Below are 27,941 nucleotides of genomic sequence, written 5' to 3' on the forward strand. Positions count from 1 at the left end.
CAGGCCTCAACCTCGCCTGAAGACTGGCCCCAGGACCCCTTTTTCCATGTCTCCTCTCCCAAGCACCCAAGCAAACTTCCTGCCTTGTGCCCACCTTACAGTTCCCTCCCACCTCCCCTGCCGTCTTCCCAATCTTTCCCCCCCGACTCCCGGGTCCCTGTTCACTTGTGTTTCTCCAACTCGAGCTCTCTTCTCTCTAGCGCGAGTCCTCTACCGCTTCGTACGGCGGCATGGAGGGAGACGTTCCCTCCAGTCCTTCCATTGACGTAGAGTAGCATCGACACACATCGAGGTGTCATTGTCAACCGCGTGCGCCGTCCTCTCCGCGCCGAAGAGGTCGCAGTCCTGGTTACCCGAACCGGGACTGTTCCACACAAATGGCTTTCTGCCCATCAAGGGTTTCAATAGCGTTTCCTCTGCTATAGGTACCTATGTCCTATAGCTACAGGCTTGCCTCGAGTCTTCTCGAATAAGGTACCACTGGGTATTTACGAGGACCCAAGCCCGTTTCCACTTCCAATGAACCCTTTCACAAGATTTGGTGCCGGGTTCATTCCCCAACGGGTCCAACGGCGGGACGCTTCTCGAACGCCCAGGCCCCCGGCGGCAGGTATGATAAAATAGCTTTATCCCGGAGACTTGCTTTATCGAGACAGCAGTCGGGGATACTGATGCATTCGTAGAGGATCAAGGGCAAAAAGGCGCCCCCACGTGGAGATTGGAGAAAGACAGAGTGAGGAGTGTCCAGGCTGTGCCAGGTTTACGGCAGCTTTTTTCGCTTGCTTGCCCAACCTTGCACCATGCTTTGGAGACCTCAATCCAGAACCGGCATGGATATCCATGCCAAGGGAAAAAATACCACCCCCAAATATTATTCCCTGAACGGCACCGGAGTCGAAACCTTGCGCTCTCCTCTCTCTCTCTCTCTATGTCTCCCGCGCACCTTGGACCTGCTCGCATGGCCTCTAAATATAGTGGAATGATGCCTGTCGCCGATACCACTGCATGATGCAGGGGGAAGTTGCAAAGGGGAAGTATCCACGGGTTTGCTTTCCAATCTTTCCAGAGACTCTCACTGTTCTCACCCTTCCTAAACCTCATTCGGTAGGAAAGCAAACGTGTCAGGGGGGGCCTGGAGCCTGCTGATGCTCTTCAACGGCGGAGAATGGCGGCGGGTTTGAGTGGTTGAGTTCCATCCAACCGGCTGGTGGGATTTTGTATGGCCGGGGTGGTCTGGCCAGGAAGTTGGACGCGATGTCTTTGGACTGTCACTGCTACGCGCCTCCCCTGCTCAGATTGCGGATAACGTCAAGTTGAGGTCACGGAATGCACCGTCCTGTGGGCATTGGGGCGATATGGGTAGTGCTAGTTGTGCGAGGCAGACTGAAGCATGTTCATCGAGGGCTCATCATGTTTGGGCTTTCGTGAACTGGACTTTGGTTTCGTTCAGCCACGGTCCTGTAGTAAAGGGTCGAAGTGGAATGCCTTGAGGGGCGATTATAACCATCCGTCTTCATGCGAGATTTGTGCACTCATGTCGTGCTGCCTAAAATTAGTATCCGAGAAGATCCCAAGCATGTAGATGAGGCGTCTTCTTCATGCGAAGTTCAACTTCCGTCTGCATGTCAGTGAATATCTGAGCCGTCTTACATCTCGACAGCAGAGTTCCCTGATAAGGCCAGTCGCAAGAGTAGTCGATGTATGAAACATGAAGACATAGCCTCTTCTTGATGCCGGCCTTCACAATACCAAATTACTACTATTACTTGACGTCATGTGAAAGCTGATTGCAATGCCCGAGACTATGCAGTCTCACTCATGTGATGAATCTTCTCATATCCATCCCCAAAGCTCCAAACGCGTTGGAACCATGACGAAGCTCGCCACGCGGTAAATACTTCAAGTGAAGCCAATATCTCGTCCGTTCCAACAAAACATCTCCATGACCAACGTGACCGCCCGCACTTCGTTGGTGGTCCAAAGACCGGCCTAGACGCCGCGCGGCTGCGCCTCCGGGCGGTGAAGGCGAGTCGTGAGTCGTGATCCAGTAGAGGCGGTGAGTCGGTTCCGTCAAATAAAACCGCCGCAACGTCCCAAAACCTACCCACCCAAAGAGCTTTTGAGACATGCGAACATGCTCGCGGAGGCTGGCGTATGTCTCCGTATGCTTGCCAACATGGCATCGCATGAACGATGAGGAAAACGGGGGGACGAGACCCATCTGGCCACGTCCCTTCCGAGCTCCCGCGCGAGACGTTCAAAAATAAGAAAGCAAATGGACCAAAACACCCCGCAAACGGTCGAATTGTCTCGGACGGCCGTTGTTGACTTTGCTCTGAGGCGGGTCGCCACTCCGTCAACGTTCGTATCGCGTCATGTGAAGGATTGCACGCGTGTGGCACCCGTGGGACATTTGTCAATGTCTGGAATATCTCGTGGAGGCTGTCTCGCAGACAGAGTGTTGACCGAGACATATGCAAGATCCTCGTGATAGTCGCCATGGTTTCAAGGCGCTGACGTAGTCGTTGCGAGAGTATACTCACTGGCAACAGAGGAACACCTATGCATCATATTCAAGGCGCCATACTGCTTCCCGGTCATTCACCACATCCGAGGCTGGTTATACGATAGAGGGCTAGTTACGTTTGCCTCCTACAAGTTTATCAGATTTCATTATACGTGAGGTCTATTGAATTCTACTTCCAAGTTGTCAACCGACGTTTCTCGAAACGAAAACGTCTGGGGCTTGACAGGCTCGCTGGGAGCGATAGACTGGCTATTATGAGCGGCCGAGACAATTATATCTGGCCGATCTTTGGGAGATATCGCGCTGTGCCAGCTTGGCGGAGCCTACTGACAAGCGCTTTGGCGTATGTTCACAAGTCATCTATTAACCATGCACCACGTGTCCCTCAGGGTCAAAAGAGCGCACACGAATTCATGTTTAGACGTTGTTACTCAAGAAAATACTTGGCGCCACGAAGGCCTCGCTGTATCCAGGCAGTCGGACATTGCAAAACAGGGGTGGCTGAAGACGAAAAGCCTTGAGGCGTTGTGAAGACATCTCCAGATACGCCTTTTCTTACGAAACGAATTTGCGTGACAGCTCGACATACGATGGTTAGTCGAATGTTGTCCGAGTTCTTGGTTCTAGAGCGCAGGAACAACTTGATGTGAAGTCAAATTTGAGTCGAGTACATGGCTCAAATGGTTTGACAAACGTGACGTTGAACGAATGTCGTCAATTTTCAGGGTTGGCTCTAGAGTCTGGGAGCGGCGTGGCTTGCAAGGATTCGCGCGACCAGTTCATGGAGGGACGAATGGCTCGGTACGAGGACTGCAGTCGTCTTGTGAATGGCTGCAAAGAGACACATGGGGGAGGGAGGGACAAGGGTAGACAGTCCTGGTTCGTCCCCTCCCCTGATTCCTGCGGTCCTCCACCTCCCTGGCCGTGCAGCGCAGCCTGGTGCCGACAAGTCTCGTGGTGCCTGCAATGCGTGCGCACTGACATGCTGCACATCTCGAAGTTTCCGAATGTGCAGAAGGTCCACTGGGACGAAATGAGATTTGAAAGGACCACGAAAAGCCCCTGGTCTTCCTTTGCCGATAAAAGGCTCCACTTAGGGCCCCGTCAGATCCTGGCACACGCGTCAAGCGGCACAAATCCTGTCCAGTGAGTTGGAGACGATATGGAGTGGTCGAGCTGGCCGACAGCATCGTCGCGAGCTGCTCCGCACCGTTGAGCCGAAGCGTGACGATACCGGAAGAGGCAATAGTTGCTAGCCGGGCTGGCCGCCGTTTTATGGCGTTGACTGGTGGAACTCCCGCTGGGCTGGCAACTAACGTGGCAGGAATGGCGTTGCAGAAAAACGTTGTGGCCGTTGACAGCTTTTGTCTATGATTGTGAAGGGAATATCCATGTCTCTGGAATGCGCCAGCGTCGGCGAGGTTATGCTGATAGCATACGGATAGATGGACTTGTCATCGAATACGTGCCGCGTCCAAGGGGGGGTGCAGTGCCTTTGGCGTGATTGGAGGGGCCGCCGGGCCCTGAGCATTGTTGCGCTTCTGTGGATCTTTGATGGCACTGTGACCTCTGTGGGTAGTAATCCGAACGCCCGCTCGCAACGCTAGTGGTATTCGCTCTTCCTGCAATGTTTCTTGTGACGGCGTTGCCGTGGTATGATGAGCAAGGAAATTGCAATTCCCGAGACGACGAGGGACAGAAGTCCGCTGCCCGACATGTCACCGTCGACATACTGCGTAGACTGCGGTTAGCGTCAGATGCGGTCGCTGGCAGGAATGGACACACAAGTGCTTCGAACGTGGAGATTGACGTTGAAAGAATGTTTAGACGTTGCCAAATGTTGCAGCATACCCGCAAGGCTCGAGTTGGCCCTTGGGATACTGGGATTCCTAGGCCCGTATGCCCTGTGAGCGGGTACGTGACCAGGTAGCTCCTAGAGCTCAGGGTAGCTTAAGAGTCACTAGGGTCATCATTACCCCCAGCTTGTCGAGTTGGAGGTCGGTGAGCGTTCCTCTACGTTCTCTACTACGTAGGCTGATGATGGTGACTTCATTCCAAGTGTCTGGCTGAGCCGGGGAGGACATCAAACTTGTCCGCGTCGTAATAACAACCGTCTGCGTACCGATACCTAGTCTGTTTAAGCTCAATATCCAGGAAACCCGTCCGCCTTGACAATGTCAAGTGAGACCCGTTTCGCTCAAGCTTCGCGGGGTCTGCCAGGCTTGCCAGGTTTCTCTGGGCTGTCAGCGACGTTGGAGAAGCCGGCCCTGGTCTAGCCTGGTGCTCCCTCTTCACCGTCCAAACGGGTAGCCCATGCCGGACGGCGCCCCTTGGACGCCCACCCGCGGCAGCCACGCCCACTTCCCAGGCGTGCCAGTACTGCCCACAAATTGGCCCGCAACACCCCTGGCCAGTACAATGGCCCCAGCCCAGAGACGCAGTGGCAAGACCGGTTTCGCGCCACTCGGTTGGGTTGAGAAGACGGCTGGGGCGCGGGTAGGGAGTTCCCTGACCGACTGTTTAGCGAACACCAAGGCGGAGCCCAAGACATTATGTGGCGCTGGATGGAGAGAACCGAAGAAATTGCAGGTCAGGTACGGACGACTGAGCGTTCTTTGTACCGCCAACGACTCCCCCACCGCAGCGACTTTTGGCAACGTTGGCGGTCATAAGATGGCCTTCATGATGCTAAAAATCGCTTCCACAATCGTGTCTCGGCTGTGGCTTGTTGTCATGTCGAGGCTCTGGTGAACGGCTTGACGGAAGAGTATTATCGTGGTAGTAGGTAATCTTAAGTGTGATTCCACCATTCCTTTAGTCTAGCTCCGACAAGGACCGCCACGGATCGTTCCATAGACGGGATACCAAATTCTCCGATATGACCAGGCAATATTGATGTCAAAAGCGACTATCACAATAGGATTGAGATGTCGAAAACTGCTTGTGCGACGTAGATGTTGAGGATACAAGACACCTACAACCGGGGGAGCGGGGCTGTTCATCCATGTGTAAAGACCCGGGTCGAAGGGCAGTGTACGGAGTACTGTATAGGTATATTCGTCTTTGTCTGCGTCTTCGGATCTACACAGTCAGAAGCGTTGTCAGTGAAGCGTATCCCGCCATTGAACGCCTCCAAGTGCGTGCTGTGTAGGCAGGGAGACCGAGTCTGTTGCTCGCAGTGTCACGAATGGAAGGAAAGCTACGAACCTAAGGCATCATCTAAGGCTTACTGTAGATGCCTTACCTTACCTGCCTGGCCCTCAGAAGGAAAGAACGCACATGCCTTCCTCTCAAGGCAGGACACGGGATCTGGAAGGAAGATGGTAACTGTTCTTTCTACCTGAAGAGGAAGTCGCGATCTTGCGAAGAGAGGGATTGACAGGTGCGCCGTCCTTACAGTACCTATACGAACATGGAACGCACCAGCCTCGCCCTCAGCCACAATGGGGCCTCCTTGGCTTTCACCCCGTCACCATCGCCCAACTTCCAACTTCAAGTACCGAGAATCAAACACGCCAGCACCGCAGCCAGGCCATAAGGTTCCCGCCGAATACATTCCATGACAACTGGATGACATTGAGTCAAACGTCAAGGCCCAACTGGATGGACCTTTGACAAACATTGAGCACGCAGGGACGTTGTCTGCATGCATATGCACCATCCATACGAGCGCACCCTACTCATAGTCTCATACACTAACTAACTAGGTAGTATTCACATCCCCACCCATTTCCACCAACCCGCACATCGTCTGTATCTTGCCTGCTGCATCTGTTTTTCACAGTTCGTCCTTTCCGCTAAACTTCGATCGTCGCATCACACTATATTCGACGAAGCCAGATGGAGGTTGGGACGAGTCGACAAACTTGCCTCTGGCATTGAGAAACCAAAACAGCCATGCATATGGGGGCTGGAGGCACTGCTGGGAAAAAGCAAGCTGACGGTTAGCCAGAGCCACAAAATTGAGCTCCGTTGCAATAAACCACCAATAACGTATCGAGCCTGGCGAGGACCCAGCTCCGATTGTGTTTGACGTTGGGCTTCCGCCGTCGTCTTCAGAGGTGACGTCCGTCCCTTTCGCTTTCGCTCCCTCTTCGGACCCCGTCAGGATTCAGGTTTCCATAAAGGAATACCCGGGAGACTTCCGCGGCGCGGCATCCGTCCGAACTTCCAACTCACTGCCATCAGATTCTTGTTCCATCTTCTACGAGCTATATGGGATACGAAGAGCGTCCAACTAAAGATCTGCACTATCTTTGATGTTAAGAAAAGAGATTTGTCCTCCGCATTCTTTCGCATGTACCAGACGCCGTTCTGAAGAGACCGCAATACGGGAGCTTATAAATAGCCCCAGCTGGTGAGGAACAATGGGACGCCAGACTTTATGCTGGGTAGGATTATTTAAATCCCAGTTTTCGAGGAACAAAAATAGCTGCACTGGACTGACTGATCATCTCTTGATGCAGATGCAACCACCAAACGCAGACAGCTCAGTTACGAGAAGCTACGTACCTCGACGTTGGTGGGTGGCACAGGAGGGGAATGGAGGAATTTGCACAACCACCAAACCAATCGCGACCGACCCGACGCAACTCAGCAGGGTCTATTCCGAGTTGGGAAAACATGTCTTTGTTGCCGGCACCACATTCTGTCGCCTCGTGGAGTATCGACGTTCATTCACCAGCCACTTCCAGGAAGCCCTATTTCTTCAGGAGGCCTTCGCCTACGGTACACACATGAGGCATCTCATTTTTAACCCTAGTGCGAGACAGGGAGAAAACCCCGATACCGAGGGGATGACGGTTACGCGCTGGAGCAATGTGGCTGGAACATTGTCGATCTCCGGCCTTTCTACGTATCCCGTACACCGCCGCCGCCACAACATAGTTTCTGGCACATCAATATGCGTACATCGGTCACAAGCTCCCATTAGTATCAGCGACTGATCAAACTGCCAGGCCGCAGGCGGCATTACGTACGTCCAATCTAAAAGTCGGCCTGGCGTCGAACCGTCTGAAGCCAGACTGATTTCGCCATGACCGAGAAGGAAGAATAGTCAACGATGCACCCCATATGCGTGAATGATGAAAGAACCTTTACCCGAAGTGCAACGTTTCCCGCGCCCAACGACTCGCCCACAGCTTCTCGAAGCTGCCTATGCCCCAATTGAGAGCGTGGCCGATATGAGTGAGCGATCCAATACTGGGCTACCAAATTTCACTAATGTCGAAGCGGAAACGCTTGGCAACACTGACAGAGACTGTGCGTCTTCCTGGCCCGATGGTTTTCACGGACATTTCGAAGTCCGCCCCCAAACTTCTCAGCCTGTCACTGGCGCCGCCCACTCCCGTATTCATATACTGCCGTGGCCGATCGCTTATTGGGTTTCCGCCGCGTGTCGGTAGAAGGCTTCGCCTCAACGCTTATTGGCCCAGCGTCACCGCCTCCAGGACTTTGCAGCAGGTTTCCTTCATCCAACGCTAGTTGGGTAAGTGCCTAATATGCCACGGGGCGTGCTGAGGTGCCCTCTCGCTGGCAGGTACCTATGATTTTGTGAAGCTGCAATTAGGTTTGCCGTACTCGCTGGACTACCTTTATTAGCAAAGACTTATTCTAGCAGAATCTCGCAGTGGCGTTCTCTAGTAGACCTACTTGAAGGATCGAGTTTTCAAGAAGCTGTCCAGATGACACCAGCAGCCAGTTGCGCGGCGCGGCGAATTCCGTCGCCATTGCGACGCTAGTTATTTGCTTGAGAACATGCTCTGGTCCTCGAGTGGGCCATCTCTGCTGCAATCAGTCAGAAGTCGTTTTATTGATTAGCGGTAAAAAGACGAGTTGTTTGCTACCCAAGCACCCAAGCAAGCCAAGGTTCGAAAAGTAATTGTCTTGGACGGCGTTCCCAAGTTGCAGCACGCTACGTTAGCTGGCCCCGCTATCTCCTGTCAGTTTTCGAACCGGCTCACGAACCGTTGGGCTTGCAGACAAACCCAGTCCCTGTATCCGTTCCCGTACCTGGCGCGCCTGGATACTCCAAGACTTCGAACTACCAAGTGGGCCAGAACACAAACCAGCTTAAAGGGGCATTTGGCGCGTCCCGTCACCCCCCCACCATGCCCATAGAGTCGATTCTACGGATACGGACAGCAAATCTTTGCACGGAATATCTGCACCAGTTCGGAGCAAATTTTCTACCAAGAGACGTTATCATCGCATTGAGTAGCCTGTAGGCTGTAGCTCTGTTTGAATACCGACACCTTGAGCTAGTGCGCTTGTTCGTGTTAGTAACTTGCCTAGACACGGCACAGCGTGGCGGGCCGGTTGGCTAGTATTCAAGCCCGAGGTAATGCAGAAGCTATCCTCACTGCGGCTGGGATCTCTCTCCTCCAGGACCATGGGACAGCTGCCGCCGGGTACCCTGACACCCCAAGAATCAGGCCAACGGGCATGGGATGGATGGCGGGATGGTGCCGTTCAAACCCGGTCAACGTGGTGAACATCTAACAAGCCCCCGCCCTGGCTTGTCAGCCTGAGTTCCCGACTGGCGCGCCTGCCAGGGCATGGAGGCTGGGCCACTGGTGATGGGCTCTGGGAAGCCCAAGTGCCACTGTGCCTGGAAAACGCGGGCTGCAGCCACTTTCAAGATCAGCATCCCAAGAGCAAGGGACTTCATGTCCAGGCTGCGACAGGGAATCGCAGGGATCACAACACCCTTTGACGTTCCCTTGCCATCCTCCGTACTATTCTGCAGTCTGCAGTCTGCACCACTGCCCTTGGCCCTTGTCCCAAGTTTGGCTCCTGGCCTGTCGTCTCCCCAGGTCGCAGGTGCTCCCGCACACGCTTGATTACCCCCCCGTGGTGTGTGTGCTTCATCCCATTCCACCATGGCCCAGGAACCAACTCGACGGTGCCGTTATCCTTGCCTCCCGCATTGCATCGCACCGCCGAGAACCGTCAACCGTTGCAAGCCTGAAGACATGGAGACCAGCAGGGTGGCTCAGATATGGGTATGGGCAGGTCAGAATATCTGCTCAAAGGGAAGAAGATGTTGGATCATATTCGCAGCGACCCAATGTGCTTCGGGCAACAACAGTGCGCTTTCACAGATTTCGATCGTGTCATGGTGCAAGGCTCTCACTCGGCTTTGGCGACCTCTGTTGGCGGTATCTCGGGAAGAGAGATACATGTCCAGTTGCGATGGCAGTGTTACCGCCACACCATCCACTTTGGCTAGGGGCGCATGCAGCAAACAGAAGTGACTGTAAGATGCACCATAACGTTGACAAATTCATTTGCGCTGCACCCTCAGAACATGGAAACATCGTCATCGTGCCTCGAGCCTATCGATAATGGAATTGGATGTGCAGGCGCAAACATAGCTATGCCTCTACCATGGCTGAGTACTTTGCGTCATAGAGCGGAAGACATGGCCGGTTAATCAGGATGGGTAGGCTGGAACTGACCAACGCAATATCGCTACAGGCGATTACTGGCAGAAAGTATGATCTAGTCGGTCCTCGAGTGTGGCACTGGGCTGAGCTGGGCCCATGTGATGCTCCATGGCAACGTTGAAATACGACTGAGTGCGACCGAGACGTAGGTGTTTTGGTTAATATGAATCAATGACATGAAGTTCAAAGACATGAGGTTGAAGATAACCCTGGCAGCCTTAGCTCTAGCAACCTTGTGCGTCCATGTTCGCAACCCCCCGCTTGGCAACAGCATCTCCACGTGCTTGGGGCATGGTCCAGTTCCATCGTGACTTCTTAATCCTGGCAGCCTTGAGGTGAGCAACCACCCACGATCGTGTGTGCGGCGTGCCCGCAGCTCGTAGCCCAGTATTCCGTACCTACCTTACACACAGGAAGGCAAGGTAAGGTAAGGTGTGCATGTACTCCGTACCTTCCCACGCTTCTTTCCCTTCCAGGTTGCCTGGTGTTGCCCTATGGAGAGTATCCCCTACCTACTTCCTACCTACCTTACTTTTGTGAGGTACTACTGAATAGGTAGCTTCCACCTCCTGGCTCCTGGCTCGTGAGATGCATCGTCCTGCCTTGCCTCCCGTTGCCTGCCTTTACCATCGCGCCTCTGCTTCCCTGCCCTGTCTTCCCGCTGACCCCCGTCCCTTTCCCTGCACGACAACCTTACAACAAGTAGTCTGACCAACGTCACTCCAACTTCAAGGTCAATCTCGAACTCAGCGACGCCATCGTCATCATCATCACCATCACCATCACCATCACCATCACCATCACCATCACCATCACCATCACCATCACCATCACCACCGCCGACGCCAGCAGTTTATTGCTCCCGCATGTCGACACACGGCAGTGGTAGCCGTTCTCTTGCGACGCTGCCTTAACCACCTTGACGGCATCGCGAGAATCCGGTCTCCTCGTCTTCTTAGCGAGGCTATCCTCAAACACTATGGCAGCATCAATAAGTCGCCGTCTAAACTTTGTTCGCCCCGGCCGACAGTTCGGACTCGTCATAGTCTCGTCGCATATCTGTCTTCTCATACCAGTGCAACACACAACAACAAGCAAGACATATCCCTGGACTGACTTGGCCTGCACTCTTCTTCTTCTTCTCCTTCCAGACGAGTCGAGACGAAACGGAAAGAAGGACGACCCGACGAGCCACCTCTGCTACTGAAACATAGCTCGTTGGTCTCGTCTCCAGGTGACCTCGACTCGATTTCTCCACACACCATTCCCCAATGTGAGTCGTGCTGTTTCTCGCCCAAGTTACAGCTCCAGACGGCGCCATGGCGTCCCCTCCCACACTTCAGATTCTACCGTGGCCCCGTTACCTATCTAAGTAGTCTCGTTCTCTAGAACTCGTCTACCCTGATGCTTGTCATGAGCCATCTCACGCCACCCACGCAATATTCTCGAGACGGTCCGTCTGCTTCGCTAGCCGCCCGTCGTTGATGTTGCGCAATATGCGCTGGCAGATCGATGTGGGCGGGCCCTAGCGAAATGTGGCATGTCAGCGAGGAAGCGGACTGGAGGAGCGCACGCCAAAATCGCGTCTCTCTTGACCGATGTCACCCCTCCGCTACTTCGCGATTCATCCAAACACGGAACGATGATCCCCCCTCAGCTTGCGTCTTTTCCTCCAGCCACTAGGTATTGTACACTATACTACTTCTCCTGGAGTTGTCCAAATTCAGCGGACATCCCCGTTGCACCTGTCCACCTCCCGCGATTTATTTTGGGAAGGTCAATACGATGTTGATTATGACAATCGTGCAACAGGCAAGAGATCAAACCCAAGGCTCCCACCATCATCCCTGCGCGGTTGGTGTCGCCTACCCAAGATTCTACAGCAATTCATCCCATCCAATCTGCCGGTCATATTCTCGAACACTAGCTGTCCAACGTCTGCGCGACCTGCAACCAGGGAGCTCCCCAGCTATCTAGTGTCATGGCGAATAGACCCCCAGGGGGGGAAGAGAGACCGCGCACACAACTACACACCTCTGTGCCTGTGCAGTGTGACTGCGACCTGAGAACCCAAGAGTCCGGGCCGTCTCGCAGATATAGCAACAAGATCAGACAAGACATTGCCACAAACGCGGCAGATGGATGCAGAATATTGCACACAGCGCGTATTGCATCCAATCAACCGTGAAAAAAGCGGCGCCTTTTTTGCATCGTACTTGATGCATAGTCGAACTTGACCTTGTGACACCAAGCATTCTGGGCAGTCACTGAAGGAGCATTCCAAGCCAGTCGCTCTATTGGTCTTTGAGAGCTACTTACGTTCGAATTCGACCAGAACCGAATCGGCTTAAGAATATTGTCTCTCGGGGCGGCCGTTACTTGGATCCAACCCGTGCGTTCTTTAGAATCGTCGTCGTGTCGCGATTCAGCAATGTCGACTGCGCACACTCCAAGGCAGCACATCAAGCAACAGTACGAAGAGTCCGAGCAACCTCGTGGTTCTTTGAGGTTGGCACCGTTTCTGACCCCCTTGCCTCCCGCTCAACCCCCAACCCCAAAAGCCCAGGGTGAGACGCTCGGGTCGACTAGGCATTTTCGTGTGTGAGCAAGGGTCGTTCAATGCTAACCGTGACCGGTGTTTTTTGACAGGCAACGGTCCACCAAACTACCTTGAGGTAGCACTTTGCTTACCTTGGTCATACCGTCCCATTCCTCGTAAGGAGCAGGGGATTTCAGGCTTCTAGATCTGGCTCAGAAGCGCAGCTATTCCCCCGGACAGCTTCGACGTTGAAGCTACCTTAGGCTACCTTAGCAAAGTCGCAAACTAATACTGACATCGCCACTTCAGCTACGGATGCCGAAGAAGCTTATTCTCATGGTGAGTGAGCCACCGCCTCTCCACGGGGCGCCTGCCAACTCCCACCCTGGCTCTTCTTGGCTGGCTGACAGGCATCTCGGATCCTATGTACATAGATATCGATGGATCATACTGTGGGTGTTCGTCAGGGTGTATCTCCCGCTGTTGGAGCGGTGAGGATGAACTTCGGTCTAGGCTCTGCACATCACGTCGATATTCTTCAGCATTCGCTCCTTTGGCCTGTCTCTCTAGGTATTGCGTACCCTCCCACCGGGGGACCGGTTCCGTCCACACCTCTCTTCTCGCTGGCTCCCCTTACACCTGCCCACCCGATTCATTTAGCCGGGATTCTGTCGTCCACATTTCTCTTGGGGGGCCGCGGCATCATCCAATGGTCGTCCTCTGGACGCAGCCCATCACACCCCAGCTTCTCCTTAATCAATGTGCCGAGTGGCCAACTGAAGGGACGTCGGCCTACTTGGGAATTGGCGTTATCGCTGGTCCTATTTTTTGCTCTTTTTTCTTCTTCCTGTGAGGACCCGTTGCCAATCACTCGAGTCTCCCTGGCTCTGCCTAAATATCCGGCATTCTCTCCACGACGCCGTCTGCCTCTTGACTCTGCTTTCCCTTGCTTTACCCGTCCTTCCACACGCCTCCCAGTCACACCCATCAAGCCGTTCGTTCCGCGCAGTGCCTGACAAGCGTCTTAGCTACCCTACGCTATTTCTCCAGGGTCTGTGTTGCGTCATAAATCAGCTTGAGCCACTCCTCAGCGCGAGAAACCCCTGACCAGGCAATTCCCAAAAGCACACTCCAAGTAGGTTCCCTAGTTGCTTGACAGATGTACATTTTGGTTCCCCTTGCGAGAGGGAAAGACGCCGTTGCCAGCACCTGTGGCCTTTGCAAGGCTGGCCTGCATGAACTAATTCAGAATACAGGTAGAACAACGACGCACAAGTCAGGTCCCCCAGTAGCGGGACACAGCAAGGCCTGCAGACACATCCCAGATTTCGTTCGCACGGCCCCGGCGAACAACGTTCGACCAGCTCCCTGGTCCATCCCCGGAGAATTGGGAGCCCGTCACACACCACCCAAACAGACCGAGCCAGCGTTGAGGCATAGCTCCATTTGAGCAGGGAAGCAGACACACTAATCAAGCCCCCCTACGGATACGCTACCTACCGTCAGAAGGACTAGAAGAACCATCGACTTCTTCCTCGGGACCCCGTTGTCAAAGCCTTCTGCTCCCGCATTCGTTCCAGGTCAGGACACCCAAGCAGCGCCAGCCTCAAATTCCGTGCATTACTGGGTTGCCCTCCCCTGCACAAGTGTACACTACACACACAGACACTCACATACGCACACTTATACTTGCACACACACACACACACACACACACACACACACTCACACACTTACACACTAAGCAGACGCTGCAGAACCATCGGAATCCACTTGTAGCCCTCGCTCAGCCAGCCTTATCCAAATACAGGCGCAGACACTCCCCCGTCATTGCGCTCGTACGGGTCAGCAAAGACAGCAACTCATCAACGCGTTTCTAACACGTCCAACTCTCCATCCAAAAGGTTCGTAATTTTTCGTCTTTAATCTCCGTCTTTTCTTTGCTCCCCGTGCTCCCCGCCGCGTGTCGAATCTTGTTCAGCCTTTACGAATAGTCGTATTTCCGATGGGCTCCGAAATTGCATTTCGAGATGCATCATCTGAAGGCGTTGCTGTTCCGGCGCCTGTCCGCATGGGGCTTACACTACGCCCAAGCGCGTCTTTGTTTCAATTTCGGTAACGTCCCATGTTGCAGTCTGCGCATGAACATGGCCTGCACGACTCATCGCATCCCCCTTGGGCCTCTCTCCTTGTGTGATTGCCGTCAGGGGAGGGGGGGAGGGTCACCATTTTATTGGGGCCCTCTCGGGACCCGGTCGCGTGTTCTTGACGCGGTCGCATGAATTTGCTCCGATCAAAGTTGGGAAAACAAAACACTTAAGATGCTGACTTGAGTCGATTTGCAGCAAGCTGGGATATCTTTGTTTCACAACGTCGCCAACCTCGGACACACCTGCCCAAGATCACGGGTTCAATCTTTGCTCAACCTACGCCCGCACCAGCAACGAACCGAAGCCCACGGAACGCAGCGATCGCGACATTTAGATCAGTCTACCTAAGCACAAAGAAACGTGAGTACGTACGCGGACAACAGGCATCTCCCAGTCGGTTTCTTGCCAGCAAAGCGCTGGCCAACCTCCCTTTCTTGCCACGGATATTCCTGTTTCCTTGCCCACGCGTCCATCAGCCGTGATGACTTGATGGAAAAACCTTGCACCAAGAGGTGCGGGGATTTCAGCGAAGGTTGGGCATCAGGATGGGCCATCTCTCGGCGATCTCATATCATGCCAGCCTGGCTGGTAAGGGACATCGAACATCCCCGTTGGGATGAATTGGAGTCTGTCCTGATTCCAGGGAGGCCTGGAAGAGCCTGGTTCAAGGTTCATTAGCTACAGATGACAGATGGCTAACCAAGACGCACAGAAACATCAATATCAACTCATGACTGTCAGAGCCATGGCGCAGAACAGGCAGCCCGCGGGTGGCTACAAGCAGGAGCCTGATCACGTAAGCCACGCATTTTCCATTATTCTACAAACCTTTCCGTTTGGTCGTCATGTTATCGAAAGAAGTCGTTCTCCTGTGCTTTCCCCCCTTGTCCTCCCCATTTCAATTACTCAAGTTCGTTGTTCGCGCATAAGGGTGTCTGCCTCAGCTTGAACGCTTGCTGGCCCTAGCTGCCGGAAGACTCGTCACTCGGCTACATGCTTGGACGGCGAGTCGTGACAGGCGGTCACCACGGACCTCGACTGAAGCTCTCAAGCGGGAGTTGCAGAAGAGGTCAAACATGGATAGGGTTTGAGCTACGCGCACAGTTGGCGTCGACAAGATGAGTTTCCTGGGATTCCCGTGGCTTCCAGAAGATGGCAACGCTGTCGCAAGCTTGACCAGGTCAGGAATCCAAAAAGTCTGTGAGATTGGCAGGGTGGCTCCTGTTTCACCAATGACCGGGGCCATCGCAGGCTCCATTTGCATGAGTGGGACCTCCCGACCAGTGTACTACGACGCTATTCCCTTTTTGCACCACTTTGATTTTATTTTATCTTGATTTTTTTCATTTTTGCTTGTCGAAGTTGGGGGAGAGAAAAGTTGGAGAGAGGGTGAGGGGATAGGCGTGGGCAGCCAGACCAAACCAGCCGGGGTTGGGCAGGGCAGGGTGAGTGCTACCCAACCTGGTTCAAGCTCCAGGAGGCTGGGTGAACATTGGATACCTTGGGAAAGCTCCCAGAGACACGTTCATGGTTCTGCCCTCTACGGAGTACGGTCGAGTCTTCGCGCGCCTTTGACCGGGGTCTCACGCGGAGGTGCAGCCTGTTGCCTCTTTGGCGCGCACCCCTTGCCAGTCGCAGCAATCGCGACATTGCTCTTGTTGCTGGCTTTTGGAGTTGCGTTTTCTGTCTGCATCGGTATGTTCCTCGTGTTGTTCGTCGTCTTCCCTCTCGCGCTGAATAGAGGTGGTGGTGACAAGGCGAGAATCGATGGCGCAGGCACCAAGCCAAGAGGTGGCTGGTTCGTTGGAAATGAGGGACACCACGCAGGGCAAAACGGCGGCCAACGGCTTCCCGGGCCTGTCTAGATGCCTAGTGTTGTCTCGAGCACAACGGGTACCGACCTTTCAGCTTTTTAAGCCTTAGTGAGGTTGAGCTACGCTATGGGACACGCGCGAAAGCAAGCGTGTACTTTGTGCGCCTCCCCCTCGTTACCGTCTTCTTCCTTGGGCCTGTTTTCCCGACTACCTACCTACCTACCCACCCGCTCACGTGGACGTAGAAGACGGGAGTGTCACGAGCTCCTTCTTGTCATAATGTACACGTCAGAGCGAGGAGAAAAAGAAAAGAGATTCCACAGGCTAGCCGAAAGAAATCGGCTGAAGGAAGAGCTCATTCTAGGTGATGAGCTCTATCTGTGGATGTACGGCAAACACACTCGAGTCGAGGTATCCGTAGTGGTGTACTGCTCTGACGGGCCTTTCCCTGGCAAAAGCAAGATGAAGATGAGGTGACGATTGTGGAGATCTGGAGGCGTCCGGGTGGGGTGCACTCATCCTCTATCTCCCTCTCTCCCTCTCTCTTTTGCTCTGCGACACACGTTCTTGGTGGGGGCTGCCAACAGCTTTCCCCAATGACGGGTGGCTGAGCAATTGGGAGGGTGGGAGGGATGGGGGTCGGTGCTGACCTAGCCGATGCATTCATCACTCTGTTCGTTTGCCAAAATGATTCGGAATCGGCTGCTGTTGGAGGGAACATCTGCGCGAGTTCTGAGTTCACTTTTCCCCATCGATTGCGCATTGATAGGGGGTGGACATCAGGAATCGGGTGGATGATTGGCAAGAGAGGCAACGTCTGTCTGCGCGCCTGTCGTTCTTGTTTCGACCCGCGCGCCGGCAACGAGGAGAAGATGGGGAGAAGGTCTGCAGACCATGGTATAATCGTTTGCCATTGTTCCCACCTGGAGGCAAGGGCGGCGAGGGTGACTTGGCTGCCGCTAGTTGTGGAGAGTCCAAACCAACGTTGAACGACGAGGGTGAAGACAACCAGAACGCGCCCCCCATCTTCTTCTCTGAGCTGGTTTTTGGGGACGAAACGAACGTATCGATGACCTCGGAGCAGGCTTGTCAGGCGCCTGTTGCAGCGAGTACTGAGTACGGTGTTCCCGCAGTGCTGGGCAAGCAGAGCTCCGGGTTCCTGGTTGTGCCTGGGACGTGGGTGATACATGGGCCAGCGGCAAGGTCTCAAGTGCCAGTGCGAGTGCCATGCCCATATGCCCACCACCTCACTCCATTCTAGATGCCAGCAGCGCATTAGCAGGAGCAGGCATTCGAAGCCGGACCAGGAGGCCAGGAACGGTCAAGCAGCAAACGCGGGGGGAACATGCCAACGACAGCGCGAAAGTGAGTGCTATGCCAGGGCTCCCACACAAGCCGGGTCTCCTCAGGCACATTAGGTATCCCAGGCCGTTACAGAGAGTAAGGTACTTACCTAGTGTACTTCTCTTCCCCCGTCTCTCTTTCTCTCACACACAGACTGTCTCCGCCTCATGAGTTCCCACACCGCCTTGCGCCAGACAAGTGCAAGATGTTGCCAGGACCGGGGGTGAGGACAGGGTGAGGTGAGGAGGGAACCCGGGAATTGAAAGTGGGAAGCCTCTTTTTTGGGGGTCGGTGGCTGAAAAAAGGTACGACAAGGGGGCCAAGCAGCAAAGTTGCAGACGCCATGCTTTTGGAGTCGTATTTTTCACAGTTGCGGTCTGTCTTCCCAGTGGATGAGAGACTATGGCCCTCTGGGCTAAAGAGATGAGAGATGAGTGAAAAAATCATCACACAAGAGAGAGAGAGAAAGTACTGCGGTACACACGAGAAAGAGAGAGAGAGAGAGAGCAAGATTGAGGGCCCGCGGCGGCATCCCGGTAGTATGCTGGTCTGCTGGCTAGCCCCGGATGAGAGATGCCTGATTGGGTAGTTGACCCTGCTCGGCCCTGCAAGCGCGTGCCGCCATTGGCCATTTAATCTACAATGCAAGAGACCCCTGTCACGTTTCTTCCATGCGCTGTCCCACACACCCTTTTCGGCATCCACACGCCCCTCTGTCTATTCCCACACCAACCTCACCCCACTTGCACCTTTTTTCTCTTTTCTTTTTTTTCTTCCTATTCTTTTCCCAGTACGTACCACACCTTCACACACTCACACACACACCAACACCCACACACCCAGAGCAAATCCCGCCTGTCTGCCGCACTGCGCACACGCCCCCCTTTCCTTCCTCTCCAACACTACCCAGTACCTACCTCGTGCCTACCTTACGCAGTAAGGTAATGTACACCTCGCCTTCACCTTGTCTCTGACTCTCTCTCCTCTCTCCCGGCTCTTTCCCATGCACGTTGGAACTTGGAGACAGAGAGAGAGGAGGCAGTCGCAAAGTAAGGCTCACCATGATACCCTCACGCCCCTACCTTACCTTTTTTTTTTTTTTTTCCACAACGACACCAGCCCCTCTTGTCCCATCTTCACGTCTTCTGCGTCCTTTCCTCATCTTCCTTGCCCTCGTCCATGCCTACCACCACCACCGCCAATCCTCCTTCTCCTCCCAACACCCACGCCCTCCCCGGTCGTTATTATCCCCTGTCCGTCCTCCTCCCACGCGCAGCTTCTGCTCTTGCTCTGGGACCTCTCTGCAAGTTGCAGCAAGAAAAGCATCGAGAAGCTCTCTCACTCTCAGTCTTTCTCTCTCTTGTATGGGACTACTACTTGCGTACACCCAAACCGACAAGATTTCACTCATTGGTGCACTTTTATCTCTCTCTCTTCTTTCTCTCTACCTACCTCTCTACCTTCCCGCCGACGACGCCGCCGCCGCCGCCGTTACTAGTAAACGACTTTGCCTCTTGTCCTTTCCTGCACAAGTTACCGAGTAGCAAAGACCCGAAGGCGAATTCACACGCGCGCACGTACGTTCAAAACCCTGACAATCTTTTATTGCTCTGTTTTGCATTTGCTGTCTATTGCTGCTGCTATTGCCTGCTTTCTTGCTTTCTTGTATTCTGCCTCCTGCTTCTTCATCTTACCTCTCTCACACTTTCGCGCGCGTCGTTGCTTGGCTGGCGCATATCATTTGTTGTTGAGTACGTTCTGGCTCTCTCTTTCCTTCAACCGCAATCCATATCACACACACTGCACATATCTCTTTTTTTTTTTTTTCGACGTCGAGATATACACGGATATATCCTCCCGACCCTGGGCCTGGCTAGAGGTGTGTGTACAAGCGCATATGCCCTCGTCGTCTCGCCTCCAATTTGCCCCACGGCTTTGGTAGCGCGCTTACAAGGGCATTGCCGTCGACATCGCCATCTCCGTCGATATCTCGACTTTCGCCGTGCCGTACCCTCGCATCGGGCCCAAGGTCTCGAGGTACCGTGCCATTATATCGCCCCCCCTTGTATTACCTTACATTGCACTTTCTCTCTACCCCGAACAAGAAGCCGCACCGGTGCCGTATCAAGCTCCACTGCGTCTGCGCCCCCCTGACACTCTGCTTTCCTGTATCGTCTGCTTTTGGTCTGGCTCTGGCTATTACGTTCCCATTTTTGCTTTCACCCCCGGTTGGGCTGCTGCGGGCTGGGCTGGCTGGCTGGTCGGTCGTGTGTACGTCTGCCTGTCTGTTTGGCCCTGGATCATCTCTTCTCGCTTCTCTTCACATTGCTGCTGCTGCTGCTGCCTCACAAGTGAGAGCGGAAGCAGCAAGTGCGAGTTGTGAGACGGCAGAGTGAGGAAGGAGCATTCTCTCTGTCTCTTACTCTTCGCGAGTGTGAGAGAGAGAAAACACCTCTCGTACCAAGACGGACGCCTCCTGTCTCGTCCCCTGCCTCTTCCTTTGCTGCCCATCCCATCCTCCCCGATTCCCAGACATATCACTCCCCATCATAATTACCCACTTTGGATCCTACCCTGCTCCAATGTTCAAATAGCTACCCTGTTCCTCTCTTGTACCCTCACTCGCCCAATCCCCTCGGCTGCCCATATTCCTGCTGCACCCTCGCTCCGATCGCCATCTCTCCTCCGTCCTTCATACTCCCTTGTCATCTCATTGCACCATCCATCGTCTCTTTCTGCCTTCTGGCCGTCCTGTCGCGTCTCCCAAACCAAAGGAAGAACCCGCAGTAGGAACCAGGACCGCAGTCTAGGTCGAAGGAGAAGAACCCTCTTGTTACTCTTTTGAGTACTTCATCTACACTCTACACCACTACTACTCTTTTTTCCCACCTATTCGTACCGCTTCTCCGTATACCTCTCACTCATACTCCATCCTTCATCTTTCGTCTCTTTGCCCCAGTCGCGCAAATCTGCCAGAGCCAGGCCATCGCATTCTCGAAACCACTCGGGTTCCGCTTCCGAGTATCCTCGTCGCAGTACCTGCCCATTCTATTCTCTCTCTTTACCCGAAGCTCGCTACTTTGCTTGGGTAGTTATTATTCAGGGGTAAACCAAAAAAATCCGCCCCTCCCATCTTGTTCCCAAGTCATCCTTACCCAGCTTGTACACAATTCCACTTGCAGCTCACTCTCACTCTCTGTGGTGTGTATGTTAGAGCTCACTCTCACTCTCTGTGGTGTGTATGTTAGTGTGTGTGTGTGTCTATCCCCTGCCCTCGCTTCTCCGATCTGGCGGCGCCGTAGTACGGCGACCTTGCATCTGGTCTGGAGCCCATCCATCCATCCATCCATCCTGCTGCTTGTCTATGTATTCGTACCTTGCCTGCCTTGCCTTGCTCCTCTTCTTTTCCCCAAAAGAATATCCACATTTTCTTTTATCAGAAAGGGGTCCCGAACTGGGTCTAGCACGCCTCACCCGCGTGATCCTCGTCGACTCCCAGGACTCCCAGGGGCAGCAAGGAACCACTTCTCACCACCCGCACCTGCCTGCACCTGGATGCCCCCAGTCCCCTGACAGTGTCAAGGTGCAAAAAATAAAAATACAGACGCGCCGCGCCTTGCCTTGCCTCACTTTGTTTTTTCCTCCTTCTTGCTTGTTACCAGTCAACTTAATACGTCGAAGCGTTTCTTGGACGAGGGACTAATGGGTCTTTTCTCTATGCAGCATCACCCCCACCATCAGCCCCAGGGTCACGCACCTACACAGCAGCAGCAGCAACATCTGCAGCAGCACCAGCAACATCCTCGACCCTCGAGCGTTGTTCATCAACAGCATCATCCCCAGGCCCAGTCGCAGCAGCATCCCTCCTACGCCTCCGCCGGACACCCAATTGCTCCCGCCTACCAGCAACAGCAGAGCCAGCCCTCCAACGCTCAGCAGCAGCACTCCCAGGACGGCCTTCCCTACTACGCCCATCCGAGTCCCTACAGCACCCCAGGCGCGACAAGCGGATACACATCCGCTGGTGAGTTTTCCTTGTTTCCTTTGCTGCTATCCTTACCTTGCTCTGCGTGTCTGTCTGTGGCTGCGCCTGCCACAGGAGAGACGCGCGCAAAAGACGCGCCAAACACTGAGAAAAAGACGCGTCTTTTGCTGCCTTCTCTCTTCTTCTCTCTCGCGACAACTTGCTCTCTCTCGAGACAGCTTCAAAAGTTCACAACCGTTAACCACTGAATAGCAGACCAATCCGACATGATGGCCGCCGCTCAAATGCCGAGACCACCTTACCCTCCCATGTCCTACCACACACCGCAGTCGAACTCGCCCGCGTCGGTAGCCTCGCCTTCCCAACATGACCAGCACAGAAGCATCTACGGCCAGCCGCCGTCTCAACCTCTCCAGCAGCACATGTACTACCAGACGCCGCAAGCCCACTACCCGTCGATGCAGGCGCAACCCCAACAGTCTCCCTACGCGCAACACCAGGCCCAGACCCACCAGTCCATGTCTTCGCAGCCCAACATGATGATGTCTGCGCAGTCCCAGCAGCAGCAGCAACACATGCCTCAGCACCAGGCGCAACAACACCAGGCCCAGATGACCAACAGCCCCCGCGGCCAGATGAAGACGGAGCCCCAGGTGCCGCTGCAGCTCCAGAAGCCTCAGACGACTCCCATGCAACACCAGCAGCACCCCCAGAACGGCGCTGCTCTCAACACCCCCACAGGATCGACTCCTGGCGGTGTCAACCCCAATGCGGCGCCTGGACCCATTCCGGCCACTACGCCTTTGGTTGTCAGACAAGATCAGAACGGGGTTCAATGGATCGCGTTTGAGTACTCTCGCGACCGCGTCAAGATGGAGTACACCATCCGCTGCGATGTTGAGTCGGTCAACACTGATGAGCTCTCGGCCGAATTCAAGACGGAGAACTGCGTTTACCCCAGAGCCTGCTGCCCCAAGGACCAGTACCGAGGCAACCGCCAAGTATACGAGACCGAGTGCAACACGGTCGGATGGGCTCTTGCTCAGCTGAACCCTCCTCTGCGCGGCAAGAGAGGTCTTATCCAGCGTGCCGTGGACAGCTGGCGCAACAGCAACCAAGACCCCCGGCTCCGAAGCCGAAGAGTGCGCCGAATGGCCAAGATGAACACCCGGAAATCGGTTCAGGGCGGTCCTCACCCTGCTCACATGGGCGGCCCCAGTCCGCCAGGGATGGCTCAAGGTGCGGGTGGCATGGGCCCCGCGGGTGCATCAGCCAAGATGCCTGGAATGAGCATGGGTCATATGCCGCACACCAACGCTCCGGGTGGAGGGGATGAAGTCGGTATGTTTCACCAGATGTGATTAAGAAGCCCTCCGCATCTGCAGCGTTTGCGAGCCCAGTCGTTGTTTGTTGTTGATTGTCGTTGCATCGCACATACACACCACTGCCCGGCACAACCCCCAAAGATCGTTGATTATGTGATACCTTTCCCCCCTTTCATCATCACCAAAGTCTTGTCGGCCGTGATCCTAGAGCGGACACGAGCTTCATCACCACCAAACACATACAAATTTTTTACCTCTGTGCCTTTATTACATTATTACTCTGCTAGTTGGTCAGACGTCTCGGGAATGGGTTCGTTGCACTTTTTTGTCATTTTCCTTGCGCTCCTCCTGTTGTATAGCGCCGGGCTTTTTCGGCCGCATCAAAGCAACTTGCCACCACGATACAGCAAAGCTCGCCGCGGGTCGAGAGGGATTTCCTTTTCTCTACGGCACAGATCTGTACATTACCATAGTTGCGCTGCACGCAGTTGCTGCTGTTGCTGTCGTTAGTCACCTGACCCGAGTTTGTCGGGCAACAAGATGCGATGCCTCTTAGAAGAGACATCGGCAAAAAGTCGCATTGCTTAGCGTTTTTGGCATTCCATCCCCAATCCTTCTGCGTCCCAATAGCATGGCTTTGGCTGAAAGAGGGGAGGCTTTTTTTCTCGTAAAAGAGAAGATTGCCTTGCCTGTCCCAAAGACCTACTCTTATGCCACTCTTGTACCTCCAGAAAGAAGAAAAAAAGCAACAAACCCATCCCGACCCTCCCTTTGTCGTCTTGAGCGTTTCGCGTTGCCGTTGGCTTGTGTTGTCAGGGCTGTCGATCAAACATGTTTACCCCTCCCACACTCCGCTCGTCTGCATACGTCCTCCCGAAACCAGTTTCCAATCCTTCTTCATTGTAACGTTGACTGACATTTACTGTCTTGAAATAGGCGATGGCGAATACATGGACGAACACCATCACCACCACCAGGCCCCCGCTGGCCAGGAGGGCGGCGACGTCAGACAGTCGCAGGTCTTTTCCGGAAGCTACGGCGGTCACGGAGGCTACCCGGCACCCAGCTCCGGCTCGATGCCGCACATGGGCAGCAGCTCCCATGCCGGCGCCATCTCTGCCCGTCGCCACAGCCGCAGCGACAACGGCGAGCCCGAGGATTTGTTCCCTAACATCCCCGAGGCCAAGAAGCGCAAGTTCATTCTCGTCGAGGACAATGTCCGCGGTTCGCGTCTGCGTGTTAGAGTCACGCTCGACGGTGTCGATACCAAGGAGATTCCCGACTCCTTCCGCAAGGGCGCTTCCGTCTTCCCGCGGTCGTACTTCCCGCGCGAGATGCCGAGCCCGCCGCCGTCTGCCACCGGCACCAAGTTCTTCCAGGAGGATGCCGATGAGGAGGACGATGGCGTCGAGGACACCGAGGGCCGTAGCTCACGCCGAGGCCGTGGAAACAGCAAGTCCATGGTCAAGGTTCCCATTGGCGAGAACACCGAAGGCGAGGTTGCCATTCCCCGCATGAGGAAGAGTGTCCGAGGCAAGGAGGTCCGACTCAACGACCTCGGATACCGCATGGCCTGGCTGCAGAGCAGAGTCTTTGCGGGACGGACAGTCTTCCTCCAGAGAGCTCGTAAGTTTTCCCGTGTTGACTATGAAACGGCGAGCGAGCTGACATGAGTTATAGTGGACTGCTATCGCAACAAGACCCGTACTGCCATTGAATCCATCATGCAGGATGTCAAGACGCTCGTTCCTCACTTTGAGACGCGTGTCGGCAAGCGGAAGTGGAACGAGAGAATGAGAAAGGGAGAGGCTGATGAGTAAACGTCTTTCGACGTTGGACTCCAAATATGTTTCCTCATCCTCGCGACTATACGTTTACTATTGTGGGTCTCTCACTACGCACATAACCGCATTCCCATCTTCGCCACGGTCCTCCTCATTCAGCAGCATCATCATCAAAGCGAAAGTCACCATGCCCGCCCGTCAAAACGTTTTCAGTGCTTTTCAATCTCGTTTCCGCGCATTGTTAATACCGACGTCTCACGACCACGCACACACACATCGCACACCGCACACAGCTATACGCAAGCAAAAAAGGGTGCCCATTTTGTATCATAACGTGCCCGACACTACGACAAGTTTATAAAAAAGAGAGGCTGGGACCGGGAAATGAAGTAAAAAGTAACACCCTACTTGCAAAAGAGGGCCAGATGGATTTCCTAGGTTGACGACTTGACGATGACAAAAAACAAAACTTTTCTTTTTCTCTACGATGGATGACCGATTTTCTTTTACATTTCCCTGAGGGGGTGGGCGGACGCTGTTTTGGTCAGAAAAAGAAGCATTTTGTCACGCAAAAAATTTCCGTTCCTTGACACAGCAAAGAGTATACGGGCTTTGCTACGACGCCTTGGACCCCTACGACAAGACATGAGGAGGCTTTCTACTCTTTTTTTTTCCCCCTTCGCGCGGCATTAGTCTGTTGATTTTTGTCAGTCTGTTCTTCCATTTCTGAGTATGAAAGGCGGATGGAGTGGGATGGAGTCTGCGACGCTTTTTCGACTGCCTCTCTCCTACTTCTCGGTACATTTTTTTCTCTTCCTAGGGTAGAAGGGGGTTTTCACTTGCCGATTTCTTCCTTTTCCACGGTTCGATTTTTTTTCTCGTCTTGTTTGTTCTTTTCCCGATTCTGAGAGGCGTCGGAGAGCGTACTTGCTGGTAAGGATATGCTTGTTTCCCGGCGGGCATTTTTGGGAAGTGCGGATGGCACAAGGTCGGATGATGAAGAAATTTTTCGTGGATGGTGTGGGTTTTTTTGGTGTGTTTTATCTTGAAGGCAATGGGAATGAAAGGGAATTATAGAATTTTGGTAGTTAAGAATCACTTCTTTCGGTTTACCGTCTGTCTACCGTCTACTGTGAGTGACATTGGTATGAGAGATGTCAAACCGACTATCGGGTACTCTCTCTCATTTTCCTACGTCTACGCATCCTTGGCCCCCCTCGTTCTCCTTTCCCAAAGCCTCGTCCCTAGGCGGCGCCCTCTCCCCCCTCTGGAAAACGAACAGCGCCTCGTCCTTGCCCGCGAAACTCGGCAGCGGAATCTGCACGACCCTGACCCACTCGGGCTGTTCTTTGGCCATGTACTCCGCCATCGTCATCCCCCGGAAGCCGGTATACCCGTTCCCGTTCTGCGTGCCCACGACGGCGATGGTGTCGCCCTCGTAGGCGTCCACCAGCCCGCGCGTGAAGCTCCCCTCCGTGCCGCCTGCCACGGAGCCGCCTACGACGGGGTAGACTAGCAGCATCACCATATCTTTGCCTCCGGCGTGGGATTTGAGGAACGAGACGCCGTCGGAGGGGATGGTGTCGGGGACCCAGTTTGTGCGCCACTCTGATTGGAGGTTGTCTACGGGGTAGACTGTGAGGTTGTAGAGGCGGAGCATGTGTGTCCAGTAGCCGTTTCCGGAACCGATGTCTGCTATGTGTGTGTCCAGTAGCCGTTTCCGGAACCGATGTCTGCTATGGGTCGGGGCCCGGCGAGGAGGCGGAGGATGGAGAGGGCTTCGTGGGAGGGGGTGGCGCAGCCGAAGTGGTGCATCAGGATGGGGAGGACGTGGTGGGATTGTAGAGGTTGGGAGGGGAGGGGGCCGAGGTATTGGAGGGAGAGGGCGGACCAGGACCAGAAGTCTAGGGAGGGGTTTGGCGGGAGGGAGGTTTGGGGGTTTTTGCATTTTGGGATGGCGGCGAGGTGCGGGAGGGACGGGTGGATGTAGCGGTGGGCGAGGAGGTGGGCGGCGGAGAGGGCGCGGAGGGAGGATTTTTTGGCGTTGGCGAGGTGAGATTTTAGGGCTTGCGGGGTGGAGGTTTTTGGGGAGAAGATTTGGATGTAGGATTGGATGTCTGCTTGGGGTGGGGGGTCGAGCTGGTGGTGTTAGTCTTGAACGTAGTTGAGTGAGGTTGAGGGTGGTGATGGCTGGTGATGAGAGGGAGGGGTGTTGAAGGTGGTGGTGGAGGCTCATGGAGACTGGTGATGAGGAGAAGGGGGGGTTGAGAGAGAGACAATGAGGGAGTGAGGGATAAGATGAATGCAAGAAGGAGTGATGGCCGAGCATTACATGATGTATGACATAGAGATGCCGGGAGTTGGAGAGAGACCTGACGAAGACGTGAAAGGGGAGGGGGATGGGAGTGTGTGTATGAGAAGACCGAGCTGATACAAGAGGAGTCTGATATCTTAAAGTAGGGAAATGCAAGAACAACTGCAGGACATAACAGACAATCGACAACCCAGAGACCGCTCAAACGTACCGGCTTGCCCTCCTCGTCGCGGTACCACGCGTGCAACCCGTTGACGCCGCCCATGCTGACGACGCGCTGGACCTCGGCGAGGCGGACGGCCGTCATGGCGTGGTAGACGTAGGTGTCGCGCTCGGGGAGGTTGAAGGTGACGACGGTGGCGGCGTAGAGGTCGTTCTTGGCCAGGTGGTCGAGGGCGCGCTGGCGGCGGGCCGGGTCGCTTGCGTATTCTTCGGGGGTGAAGGGCGGGTTGGAGCCGACGCAGTAGGTGAAGGTGCCGTTTGGCTTGGGGGTTTTTGGCGGCATTTTTGGCGGGACTGCTTTTGGACGGCGGGCGGATGGGTAGGCGTGGATGTTTGGGAGTGGATGATGAGTGAGGTGAGAGTGTGAGGTTTTGTTCTGTGATTGTTGTGAGTAAGTGAGGGGTCAGAGTGAGAAATGAGAGATTTACCAAGAGTCGGGAACTGAGATTTGTAATACAGTTGTCGAGATCAGTCTCAGATCCAGATAAC

At 54.4% G+C, this 27,941-nt stretch overlaps 2 protein-coding genes across 2 annotated transcripts; one reads left to right on the plus strand and one right to left on the minus strand.

Moving 5' to 3' along the window:
* Positions 1–12,611: 12,611 nt before the first annotated feature.
* On the plus strand, positions 12,612–27,091 carry HER10_EVM0001375 (uncharacterized protein). Its single transcript, XM_035471124.1, has 5 exons — positions 12,612–15,460; positions 21,546–21,846; positions 22,063–23,148; positions 24,069–24,758; positions 24,813–27,091. The coding sequence occupies exons 1-5, from the start codon at positions 15,395–15,397 to the stop codon at positions 24,950–24,952; spliced, it is 2,283 nt and encodes a 760-aa protein (XP_035332149.1). The 5' UTR covers positions 12,612–15,394; the 3' UTR covers positions 24,953–27,091.
* Positions 26,100–27,735, minus strand: HER10_EVM0005436 (uncharacterized protein; the record flags this gene model as incomplete). Its single annotated transcript, XM_035475054.1, has 2 exons — positions 26,100–27,069; positions 27,407–27,735. 2 exons carry the CDS (start codon positions 27,733–27,735, stop codon positions 26,100–26,102), a joined length of 1,299 nt encoding a protein of 432 aa, XP_035332626.1.
* Positions 27,736–27,941: the final 206 nt, after the last annotated feature.

Source organism: Colletotrichum scovillei (genome assembly GCF_011075155.1).
Source record: "Colletotrichum scovillei strain TJNH1 chromosome Unknown Contig00006, whole genome shotgun sequence".
Lineage (NCBI taxonomy): Eukaryota > Fungi > Ascomycota > Sordariomycetes > Glomerellales > Glomerellaceae > Colletotrichum > Colletotrichum scovillei.

Excerpts from the sequence above, each read along its gene's own strand:
- HER10_EVM0001375 (XM_035471124.1), top strand. The coding sequence starts at position 15,395 with ATGACTGTCAGAGCCATGGCGCAGAACAGGCAGCCCGCGGGTGGCTAC. Across the intron at positions 21,847-22,062 it reads AAGCGGATACACATCCGCTG|ACCAATCCGACATGATGGCC; the intron begins GTGAGTTTTCCT and ends ACTGAATAGCAG. Across the intron at positions 23,149-24,068 it reads GGGTGGAGGGGATGAAGTCG|GCGATGGCGAATACATGGAC; the intron begins GTATGTTTCACC and ends GTCTTGAAATAG.